The sequence below is a fragment of the Carassius gibelio genome, chromosome A3 (genome assembly GCF_023724105.1).
Source record: "Carassius gibelio isolate Cgi1373 ecotype wild population from Czech Republic chromosome A3, carGib1.2-hapl.c, whole genome shotgun sequence".
NCBI classification, from domain to species: domain Eukaryota; kingdom Metazoa; phylum Chordata; class Actinopteri; order Cypriniformes; family Cyprinidae; genus Carassius; species Carassius gibelio.
The window spans coordinates 23,222,278-23,234,444 of record NC_068373.1 but is presented as its reverse complement, the minus strand read 5'-3'; the positions used below and the strand labels follow the sequence as shown (position 1 = coordinate 23,234,444).

General features: G+C 35.1%; 1 protein-coding gene across 1 annotated transcript; it reads left to right on the top strand.

Annotated features, from left to right (window-relative positions):
• The first annotated feature begins 299 nt into the window (after positions 1-299).
• On the top strand, positions 300-12,167 carry LOC127952372 (BTB/POZ domain-containing protein KCTD5-like). The gene is made up of 6 exons (XM_052550773.1): positions 300-608; positions 2,404-2,512; positions 2,703-2,794; positions 3,596-3,691; positions 8,192-8,317; positions 9,894-12,167. The coding sequence occupies exons 1-6, from the start codon at positions 387-389 to the stop codon at positions 9,921-9,923; spliced, it is 675 nt and encodes a 224-aa protein (XP_052406733.1). The 5' UTR covers positions 300-386; the 3' UTR covers positions 9,924-12,167.

Here is a 12,167-nt window from a genome sequence, read left to right as displayed (position 1 = left end):
CTGTTTTAAATACCCAAACAACAATGACGTCCTTGTCAGTCCACTTCTGCTTTTTTGTTATTTTAATAATTACATCATTTCTTAGAAGTAGAAAACATGAATAACAAGGGCAAAAAAAGAAGTGAAAATTCCTGTAGGGTATAAAACAGTCTTAACAGTTTGAATAAAAAAAAATCGAGCTGCCTAGATAGGTCATCATCGTTCTGGGCATCAAGGCGTGGGCACAGTTTTTGGTTGCTGACAGTGCGCGGTCTGGATAGTCAGCAGTGTGTTTGGAGACACAGCCTGTGTGTATCTGGCTGAAATGGGAGGGCACATCGACTCTCAAACTCCGCGCACTTCCTGCTCTCGCTCAGTTCTATCAGTAGCGGGAGAACAGTGGAGGGATGGCGGAGAAGAGCCCTGACCCGAGCGGCTCGAACGCCCGCAGGTGTCCCGCTCTTTCTCTCGGAGAGAGATTGCTGCCGTCTGGAAGCGACTTGTCCAAATGGGTTCGTTTGAACGTCGGCGGCACGTACTTTCTCACGACGAGACAAACGCTGTGCAGAGACCCGAAATCTTTCCTGTACCGCCTGTGCCAGGCCGACCCCGACCTCGACTCTGACAAGGTATGTAACGCCGCGAGCTCTTCGCTAGCACACAATGAACAATAACCGTCACTTCGCGTATCTGGACTTAAAACAGTCCAGTCAAACCCGGAAAATCTCATGACGGGTCTGCAGTGTTTCGTTTCGCTTAAATGATAAATTGTAGCTAGACGGCTAGCTGGTAAAGTTACTATGAATTGAGCTCCGCTGACTAGCTTAGCCTAACTGATAACACTTGATGTAACATTAGGATTGTTCGCCAAATAAAGTCAGATCTAACGTTAGTTAAAGAGGTGGTTTGCAATATATTTTGAATATCTTCAGCTCGTTTAAGCCTTCAACGTTGAAATGCGACAACACATTTATTAGTACAAACTTAAATGCTAACGTTACATGTCAAGTGCTAACTGAAGAACTTATAACTTACTAGTGTTGTTCTCATTAAAGCGGTTGTTTGAATGGAAACTTAGAAACTAAGTTAATAGTTATGAGCTATCTGATTAAACCATTGACATTTTGGTAACGCTTCACAAAACTGTTTAAAATCATAATGATAATAATAAACCGTACTCTTACAGCATTTATTAATATTGTTTATGTCTGCAAATGGTACAATTGTTTATTTTCACACTAGTGGTTGTACAATAGCTAACAATTCATGGTTATCTATTTATGACCAATTAACCAAGCTTATTAAATGCAGAAAAATTGACTTGTTGGTATGTTAGTTTATAATATCTATCGCATTTTTGTCTTATGTGAAGTTTTACCGAAATATAAAGTGTTCTTACTAGTGTTTATCTTAATAAACCAAAGATTAACTAGTGTGTTAAAATTGTTAAACTGTGCTATACCAACCCAGTTAAACTATTTTATTTGTTTATCAGACTAAACCGTAAAGATATGAACTATATTAATGTTACTCATTCTATTAAACAATTGAAAATAATTTTGCTAGTGTTTTTCTGGAGTAAACAATGAAAACCATTGGGTTGCTGGTCACTTTGTTTATAAACGAGTTTACTTCTAAAAGAGTATTACAAAGTAGGGAGATAATAAAATGTAATATTGTGTTTTGTCATTTACGTTTTTAAGGGAGTCATTCCTGTCAGCAAAATGAATAACTCTTTTAGTACTCAAAACACACCATAATTGGAAGGAACTGATCCAGAACCAGAATCCATTAAACTGGTTTCATTGGTGCTATAATATGTTATGCACCGAGTTTGATTATTTATCATGTCAAACAAGTATATTGGTCTTTTTTTATAAATTAATAAGTAGCTTCTTCTTTGTGATAGAAGAAGAAATAGAGGTTGCCTGGATGCTTTTAAACTTTTAAAGGTCGGTATGCATCATTTATTAGGGCACCGGCGGTTGAAAGCCACTAAAAACAAAGAAATTCTGCTGTCCGACAAAAATATTTCTTATAAATAAAAAAGTGTACGTTACAAACAGAAACTGTGTGACTTAACTTTACAGTTTAATTTGCCATTTGCTTTTGTTTGAGTGTATGTTTGTGGAATTAAGCTCATTTTTCTGACCTCAGTATTGATCCATGGTAATGATGTTGTGCTGGAGATGGATCCGCGTCCCTATGGGCTCTGCAGCTTGCATGTTAAATGTCAGCCACACCTTGTCTTAACAGACACTCTTCAGTACTGATCAGACTGTTTATTTCTTTATAAACTTTATTTAATAAAAACAAATCTATCTGATGAGGTCATTTAAGCCTGATTGAAAAATCCACATTTGAATAAAATGGTGTTTATTATGCTGAAATCCTTTGGACTGATAACACTCTTTCCCCGTCCAGGATGAAACAGGTGCTTATTTGATAGACCGCGATCCCACTTATTTTGGTCCGGTGCTCAACTATCTGAGACATGGGAAGCTGGTGCTGAACCGAGGCCTAGCAGAGGAAGGTATGATGGGAATGCGATCAAGAACTTCAAGATATGTCTGAACATGCTGTTAGATTTCTTTCGTTTTTTCCACTGGCAGCTAAATTCAGTTGTAACTTGTTTGTAAGCTCTACGCGTTCTTGACATAAAGCTTTTTTTTGTCTGTGATATGTGGTTTTTGATGAAATGATTAATCCGTTTCATCCATCAGGTGTGCTGGAAGAGGCTGAATTCTATAATATCACTTCATTGATTAAACTGGTCAAAGACAAAATCAGGGAGAGGGATTGTAAGATGGCTCAGGTAAGTCCATTTGGGTTTAAGTTATAATGGCTGTAATTTACTTGATTTTGTGTAAGATTGTTGTGTTACTTCACTTCTAAAAATCAACATAAGTTTGAGGTGAATTAAGTGTATTATGTACTATAAGAACAAAATTAATATGTAAATCCTAAAAATATAGAAAAAGAGTTATAAAAGTGTATATCCACTTGGGCTTATTTGAAAGATGAAAAAATGAAGAAATGCCAAAGCACTCAAATAATTGGAAACTTTTTTTTTTAAATTTTTTTTTTTATAAAGCTTTTCATTTTCAAATACTTGAGCAATACACTGTTTTCATAAATCTCATGTGATTTTTTTAAATTCAATTATATCACGTGTAAATCTACATTCTATCATCCATTAAAATAAATAAATAAATTAATAAAAAATAGAGTACATTTATTCATTCATTAAGCCATTCTTGCATAAATTGTTCAGTATAATTCAATCTAATTGTTGGAATAAAATTTATTCCGAAAGTTTGCTTTCTTTCCTTCACAGATTATTTATTATTGTTTCATGAATTAGGGCATTGATTTCAAACATATTACCAAGTCGGAAAGATGCAAACTTGTTTTCTACATGGGTTTGATGTGGAAAAAGCTCTTGCAGTATCCCATGACAAATGTGTCCTTTGAAATCTGCCTTCTCAGCGTAATCTGATGACTTTTATGGGTCCCCAGGAATGACCAAGTCGTTTTGTTGTTAAATCAGAGCTTGTGCCTTGCCTCTTCATATAGTATTCTTTTGTCTTCTCATACGTTTTTCCTCTTCTTTCAGCTCCCTGTGAAGCACGTCTACAGAGTCCTACAGTGTCAGGAGGAGGAACTGACACAGATGGTCTCCACGATGTCAGATGGTTGGAAGTTTGAACAGGTGATTAGAAACACTAGAGAGCATTGGGATTACTCTCGTTTCAGCTTTTTAGCAAACTGTAGAATTGCATTTGGGGATGCACAATATACCAGTACCTTATTGGTTACTGACTATATTTTTTTTATTGTATTTTTTGGGGGGCTGGAGGGGGGGCATTTTTTCAAAAATATATATTTATTGCAACTAAAAGTTTGATCATGCACTGTATTTTTGTTTCAACAATTGTTTAATTATTGCACTATAGCTTACACAGCGCAAGCCTGATTTAGTGAGCTGAATGTGAGGTTCACACATACTCTGTTTGTAGTGTGTATGTAGTCCATGTCTGCTACAGAAGCAGCACGGACTGTGCTTTCACTGTTTTTTGTTTTTTTTTGTTACTTGAGAATCATATTGTTGAAAAAGCATTTTATTTTTTTTACACAGTACAGTAATACAATCTTTCATCAATCATTCAATGCTTTTTACTTTTGCATTTACTTAGATTTATATAAAGTTGGTAAAGCAAAACATTTAAACCACTTTTCTCAAACACAAACATTCTAAAATTAAAACTTACCATTGACAGAAACGGTCAGCTCCACTGCCTTTTCTTTTGCATTTCAATCTTCATTACAAGCAATACTGCGGTTCATAAAGAACTTTAATTAAGAACATTACAATTATTGCCTCGTTTATCTAAAAGTGCTCTTTTTTCCTTTAAACCTCGCCAAAAAAACCATAGCCTATGAGTTAGTTGTGAAACACGGTAGACTTTAATTATATGCATTTATGGTAATTACAAAATTTTATTTTTTAGTCATGTTCATATTTACTGCAATGCGCTGTTACTTTTAATTCAGCGCATGCAGCGCAGCAAAAACAGACTCTGTGGAAATGATCTCTGCACTTATGCAGACACACACCGCTCCTAAATGCAATGACAGACCGCAACCGTGTGTGCAGTGTGAACGCTTTAGTCCATTAACACGAGCGCAGAAAAAATATGCCCCACATACGCACTGCAAACGGAGTAATGTGAACCTGGCATTATTATGTGTGTGTGCTGCAAGTGTGCATGAGCGCACGGTCTTGAGCGTCGAATGGTTAAAACACTGGCAAGAATTAAAAAGAAAAATTCAATTCATTAACTTTAGTGACGATGTGACACTGCCTCGACTGTGCAACATGCAGCTCACTTATAGAGCAGACTGATTTGAAGCCATTTGCATTTTGAGGAAGGAAGAGAGTGCATGGTGATTCATTCACGCTATTTGTGACATCATTTCTCATAGTGAATCTAGTAGTCATTAACTTATTAATTGAACTTCCAGCTGATTGGTCTGTTAATGAACATTGTACAATAGCATGTGGCTTCCAGTGTGGACGGACGTTAGCTGCTGTGGTCATCAGTTGTGTTCATTGTACACCGGGTCTAACAACTTTAATATGCTGTTCTTTTAAATCTGGTGGTTTGGACATCTGTGATCTAAAGCCAGTGGTTGAAATAGGTGCTTCTGCTGCTTTCAGTGGTTAGAAGTTACTTACGGATTCAAATTTGGGGATGCTCATTTTACTGCCCTTATGACAGTTTGCAAAACATTTTGTGTTGACCTGATGTCTGAATCAGTGGGCTTTTTCTTTCTCTTTAAACCATATGAACCAAACCAGCTCGGGTTTGTACACATTGGCATCCATCTATTGAAAAGTCAAAGCAAAAAAGTAGTGAATGGGGATGTCTGCTGTCTTTATGTGGTGTCGAGATGGTGTTGGCCAATCACTGTAATGTGTGTGTGGTTTAGAAGGGTTTTCCCCTGCACACTGATTTAGGTGTGTGTGCCCTCCTGATCTGCTTCTGGCTTGTATTGATGTGTTGCCTTGGCAGCAATAAGGTGACAGTATGACAGATAAACTTGAAAACGCTGTGCATAGAAATTGCTATAGATACAAAATTGTGTTGTGGTTTCCATCATTAGGTGTCACCATCCAACATAAGTTGATTTTTTTTTTAAATAGTTAGAAGTTTATATATATACATTATGGCAATGAATTTCTTCCCTCTTTTTAGTAAATCTTGGCCACATTGTAATTAATTTGCATATTCATTTTAATTCAGTCAAAACAAGGAAACAAATTAGTACAATCTGGCAATGTTTTACTAAAAGAAATGAACAAATTCTTAATTCATGGCCACAATTTAGCCAAAATGATGGAACAAGTGTATGTTATGGAGGGTTCGACATGTAGTCTTGACGTGCTTGTCCTGTCCTAAACCGTAACTAGTTTTTTGGCATAAATGTAATTTATTCTAAAGCAATGGTCTCGTCAATGCTTTATCAGGTGTTACTTTATATTTGCCTTATTGATTTCTATGACACTTTTTAACTTTATAAAGGGCAATATTTTATTAACCATATTAAATCTACGTGTTGACATTTGTCAAATTCGTACATTTTATCAATGCATTAATTAGAATATTAATATGCTGTATGGTTGTTACCATTCAGATGAAGTCAGTATCAACAAACTCCATCTTTCCACTGCAGAGGAAACACAGAAGCTACATCAAAAGTGCCATTTAGTTGTATTTACTCAGACTGTTTAATGAAGATAAGAGGTTCCATACATGCATTTACACAGTAAAATTGCACACGATTGTTATAAGATTAATGTTCTACTTTTTTAAACATACAAATCTGAAATGTTAGAAAAATGCAGTACTTTAAAATATGAAACCAAACCACCAGTAGGTGATGGAGGGTCACGGTCTTAATAAGTGTGTCATTGATTTAACCCATTTATTCAAACGGCGGATTCGTTAAATAAATGTCTTTATGAATGGCTCAGTGAATCATTGGCTAACCTGATTCGTTCAGATATGCTGAATCATTCGGTGACAAAACACTGTTGTGTGTTGCTCTGAGGTGCGCGACTGCTGTAGCTCTGCTTTGAGCTATTTTCATTAGCGATATGGAGGAAAAACAATCAATAACTTCTCTAACATGTAAGTCAGTATATTAACTACTTATTGAACTACTGTTGCATAAAGTCATTGTCACATATGCAATCGTGCTAATAGATTGGTTGTGTATTGTTGCTTACCTGTATCAGATATTATATAGAACATTTATCATTTTTGTTCTACCGTAGAGTGTATATTCATGTTTTTTCTTTGTGTGTGGTGATGTTCTTATTAAAATAGATTTCTCAGCAAGTCTTGACCATGATGCTGTCAATACATTATCCGTTATCAGTCACAGTGCTGTACTAGTTATTGTCTGTTATGAATGTATTAATTATTTAACTTGTCCATTTGAGCAAGTAAAATTCTCTTTCCCTTGGCCCTTCACAAAATCCACTTGTCTGGCACAAGTGGCAAGGGACAAGCATTAATGTTGTCTAGCAATATCTAGCAATATCTAGCATCTATGAGCAGGGTGTATAATTTTTTATTTATTTTTTTAAGTTTGCTTTTATTTGACTAGTTTTCTAAATGGTGTTTGCTTTTATTTTACATTAATTTACAAAAGTAAAATATTTTACATGTTTTACATTTTATTTTACATATTCATGCTCTTGTGGTGGAAGGGTAAGGCTCAGAAACAAAGTGAAGCTTTAACGCTTTGAGTGTTTGAGGGACAAGCTGTAATTGGTGCGATGGGTAGTGTCTGGAGTTCAACAACCTGTGCTGAGTGAAGCATCTAAAGGAGCGTCTGTTGGTTCAGTCTAATCAGTCCCTGAAAAGTGAAGAGACCGAGGCATCAGTACTCAAGTAGAGTCAATGAAAGCCTTCCTGAAATGTTGCTGATGAGTTTTGCTGATTTTCTTCATCTCGCTTGCCCACTTGACTTTTTCCGTAATATTGCTAAGTGCAACACAGACATTGACAATTCACCCCCCCCCCCCCAACTTCAACCCTCATGTATCCATGATTAGAGAATGATTTTACATTTAAATTTAAATTAAAAATTCAAATTTTTTTTGCTTTGTGATATAATTATATTAAAAAGTTGTAATTTATCTTTATTAAATCAGCATAAACAATCGTATATACATAGTTCAATAAAACAAATATTAACATGATGTAAAAATACTTGCAATGCAATTTAATTCATATATTTTTTATTATAGTTATCAATAAAATTCAATAAATTAAATATTACTAATACATACAGATACATGCCAGTTAATTTCCACAATACCACAAAATTAAAGTTGTTTTATGCTACGCAAAGGGTTTTAAAAATAAACTTCAATTTAAGCTAAACTTATTATTATTATTACATTTTATTTTTGGAATTTGTGGTTAAAATATGACCTGGACAAATGGATTTATTTTTTTCAAATGGTTCTTTGTGGTCTTTTTTGATGTAAAGCATCCCATGATTGGTATTTGGTTTTTGTGTGTACTATTTTACACACTATTACCAACCAAAGCAATGCAATTATATCTTATGCAGTCAAATCAGTTCACTTTGGAAATACTGTCGTCATGTGTTTTCCTTCCCTCTCTCCTGCCAGTTGGTTAGTATCGGCTCTTCATACAACTACGGAAACGAGGATCAAGCAGAGTTCCTGTGCGTGGTCTCCAAGGAGCTGCACAATCAGTCATACGGCACAAACAGTGAGCCCAGTGAAAAGGCCAAGGTGAGGCTGACAGAACCCTTCCCTCGTGCACAGACAGAAATAGTCACTTGCGCACACATCGTAAGAAAATATCCCAGAGCTCTGCTCTTCAGATGGTCACATGGCATCACAATACTCAAAGAGTTGATTAACCAGATCGAATGTGTTCATGCCTGAGTGTTTTGTTTCCCTGCATGTCGTGCACACTAAGGAGGTGGAAATAGTTAATTTTTTTTCGCCAGTGTTTTTTGGTGAGGAATCATTTACATATCACTTAAGCTGATAATTAGGTCTCTGCTGAATGCTGCAGGCAGTGGCACGCGCTCCCTCTCTCGCGCTCTCTCTCTCTCTCTCTCTCTCTCTCTCTCTCTCTCTCTCTCTCTCTCTCTCTTTCGCTCTCTCTTTCTGAATCTCTGTTACTAATACTCAGTTTGATGCATGTTGTCTGCCTGTACTCATGCCTGTTAGAAAGCTCTAGAATTCTAACCTCAGCTCATCTAGTCTGCTTTTGGATCCCAGATAATGATGGAAAACCTGCTCAATATTTAATGCTTCCCCATCAGATACTGCAGCTAGAATTTTCTTTCTGTACATCTTCTTCTGTGGCTTCATTTGGTTCTGTTTCAGTAGTTTTTTGAAAGCATCAACAGGGGTCATGTAAAGTAATAAACATGTTGGGATGACATCACCAGGGCATTGTTGTACACTTCCTGTGAGGTTCACACAATCACTTGTACAAATAAGCAAGGCCTCACTTCAGGGCTGGGTGATTATAGGAAAAACTAAAATTCTGATTCTAAAAGATGTTTAATATTCTTCTTGATATGAATTATTTTATTTGCTTTCTTGCTTGTTTACAGCTAGAAGTCAAACACAGTAGCAAAGGCTTCTTTTCCACACAGTTTCTTACAACATAGAGATTTAATTTAAATCATTATATATTAAGAAATGTATGTATATGTATATATATATAAAAAAACATTATACTAGTTATTAAATGTTATTTATGTGTGTGTGTAGTCATTCATAATGTGTATATATATATATATATATATATATATATATATATATATATATATATATATATATATATATATATATATATATATATATATATATATATATATATTAGTATTGAATACATTTGATTTTGGGTTATTATAGTTAACTAAAACCGGAAAAAAAAATATATGTTTAACTTAATCTACTAAAATAGCTAAGCATAAAGCTGAACTTATTTTAAAATGAAACAAAATAAAAATAAAAAATAATTGAAAATATTAATCAACTTCTAATATCTCAACATAGATGTTTTGTATACATTTTATATTTTATTCATTTTTATTTACATTTAATATTTAAATGAATGCTCTTTTAGATTTATTATATATATATTTTTTTATAAACAATGCATTTTTATATACAGCCATATATTTACACATTTTAAAGTATTTTCAGAAATATGTAAAATACTGTGTTTTTTCTATGTATACATTTTTAATCATATATGGAATATTTTATGTTTTTATCTGTTTTATTTAGACATGCTCACTTTCATCATCCAACACATTCATTATCAGTTATTCCTCTCTTGCAGATTCTTCAAGAACAAGGCTCTCGAATGTGAAACAACTGAGATCTATATCCTCCCGTCCTGTAATTAGGGGCAAAACCAGATGCACCATATCACACTGAGAGACAGACAACTGTCAAGCGGAATGACAACCTATTTGGAATGGTATTCTATTTTGTTTTAGATTAACTGACACTTGTTAGTGCCTGCACAGTTATACTGGACTGTTGTTTCTTGTCGTTCTGACATCGGCGGATCTATCGGAATCCTTTTGTTTGAAAGGTAGGAATATGCATGTCATTAGTAATCTGAGCAAAAAGGGCCTCAATCACGCCTGGTCCAATCATGTTTACTCAGGGTCTCTTATCAACTTTCTCAAAATATGTTTATCATGTCATCTGTGGTCCAGTGAGCACGTTTTGTCCAAAATAAAATAAACTGAAACCTGTATATTATGCCAGAAAGATAAACCTCATTAATAATTTTAATTAAGAGCGTGGAGTGTAAAAAAATTAAAATAAAAGTATTTTTTGATTAATATTACATTATTAAGGTGGCTTATATATAACATTGACTTGTAAGGGACGGTGGATTTTTATAGCAAGGATTTTTGATTTAGTGTGTTTGTAAGAACATATTTGATTGATTTTATTTATTTTATTATTATGATTATTTTTTTTGACTTGCATAGTGTTAGTTTTTTATACCAGGAGGGTGAAAGAACATCTGTAACAGTTTGCCTCAAAGTGTCCTCACGTTTTGTGAGGTTTTACTGTTGCTCCTTGAGTTGGTTTAAAACCGAAGAGAAAAATGTTGTCTTCCATCCCCACATTTATTCCACTGGGATTTTGGATAAACTGGAACTATTTGTAACTTTTTCATTTGTTGTCAAATGAAACGCGTTGACTTTGAGACAGAGCTAGATTTGGTTTAATTGAAGAATTAAGGCAAAGCCACGAAGGCATAAATGATTTGTTTAGGCAATACCGTTTCGAACAATGCTTTATTTACATGACAGCGACTGTTAATTAGTGGCGTTGTAGGCCTTATGTTCACACTTTGGTTAGAGATAGAGACTCTAAAAGAGTGACAAATTAACATCCACAGCTTAACACTGCAGTTTTTCATTAGTTTCGGCTCGACTTTTTTCAAAAGTTGATTCCAAATATACATAATCCAGTCGTTTATTTAAAAACATTTTGACAATGTTGCCTTTAATAAACCTACACAAGTTCTGAATTTCATTTGGAATTGTGGTCAGGGAAATAACACATAACTTTGCTAGGCTACAAGCATATCTATTTGAAATCATGTATATAGACTAAAGAGCATCATATTCAGTGCATGTTATTTTTCCTAATCCTCTCTATCTCTCTCACACACACACACACAAAGGGCTTTTACTAGTGGAATACAAGCTATAATTGTTTTGCAGAGATTCATCTGATCTCTTAATATTGCCTGATCAAGGCGAAGTTTACATGGCTAGTGTTTTATAAACAATAATACTACAAGTTTACTTACCTTGACTATGTGACAACACATCCTAGTTTGGTTTCAAGACCTGTATGTTTACATATCCTCTCAGTTACCTGGTTTAACGTCAACCTTGTGTCTTAGCAGCTAGAGAGGAGGTTTGGATTCTTATCGGTGGAGTGTTAAGTTGCTTGCTCACCGAGTCAGTGTCTCGTGGTGAAACGTGCCTCTGGTACGGCCTCCAGACAGTGCACTGAACACGCACGCCCCTCGCTCACCGCTGACATCCAGGCTGCGACACTGGAGAGTGATTGTCATCACTGTAAGGTGCTGCAGGCCTAAAACTTTTTTTTAACATCCTGCTTCCCAGATCTTGGTGGAGAAAGTAGGATGTGCACACTGATGCACCGATCTCACATCTCCTTTATGTCTGCTGGACTTATGTCAGCAGCCACGGTCTACATTTCAGTTGCCCGCTTGCATAAACTCATTTCTGATGGGCCCTGGTGAGTGTTGTTTTTTGGGGGGGCAGGTGTTCCACCTCAGATTTTTTTATTTCTGTGTTTCAAGCGTGCAATCTGCAAAATGTATTTTGAAACCGGGCAAATGCAGACTGAGATGTCTTTTGCTCCACTTGGTCACTGCTGTTCCTATACTTATTATTCTATAACATGTTTATGTATTTGTATTTTTCTTATGCTTACAATTTGTGTATTCACATAGTATATTATATATGTAATTGCAAGTTACGACTGGGGAAAATGTATATGATGGTAATGCTAGAACCTGGTCAAACTAAATAAACACTTTTGAACTCTGAAA

Coding starts and splice junctions, on each gene's coding strand:
- LOC127952372 (XM_052550773.1), top strand. CDS start 387: ATGGCGGAGAAGAGCCCTGACCCGAGCGGCTCGAACGCCCGCAGGTGT. Junction 609..2,403: donor CCGACCTCGACTCTGACAAG/GTATGTAACGCC, acceptor TTCCCCGTCCAG/GATGAAACAGGTGCTTATTT. Junction 2,795..3,595: donor GGGATTGTAAGATGGCTCAG/GTAAGTCCATTT, acceptor CTCTTCTTTCAG/CTCCCTGTGAAGCACGTCTA.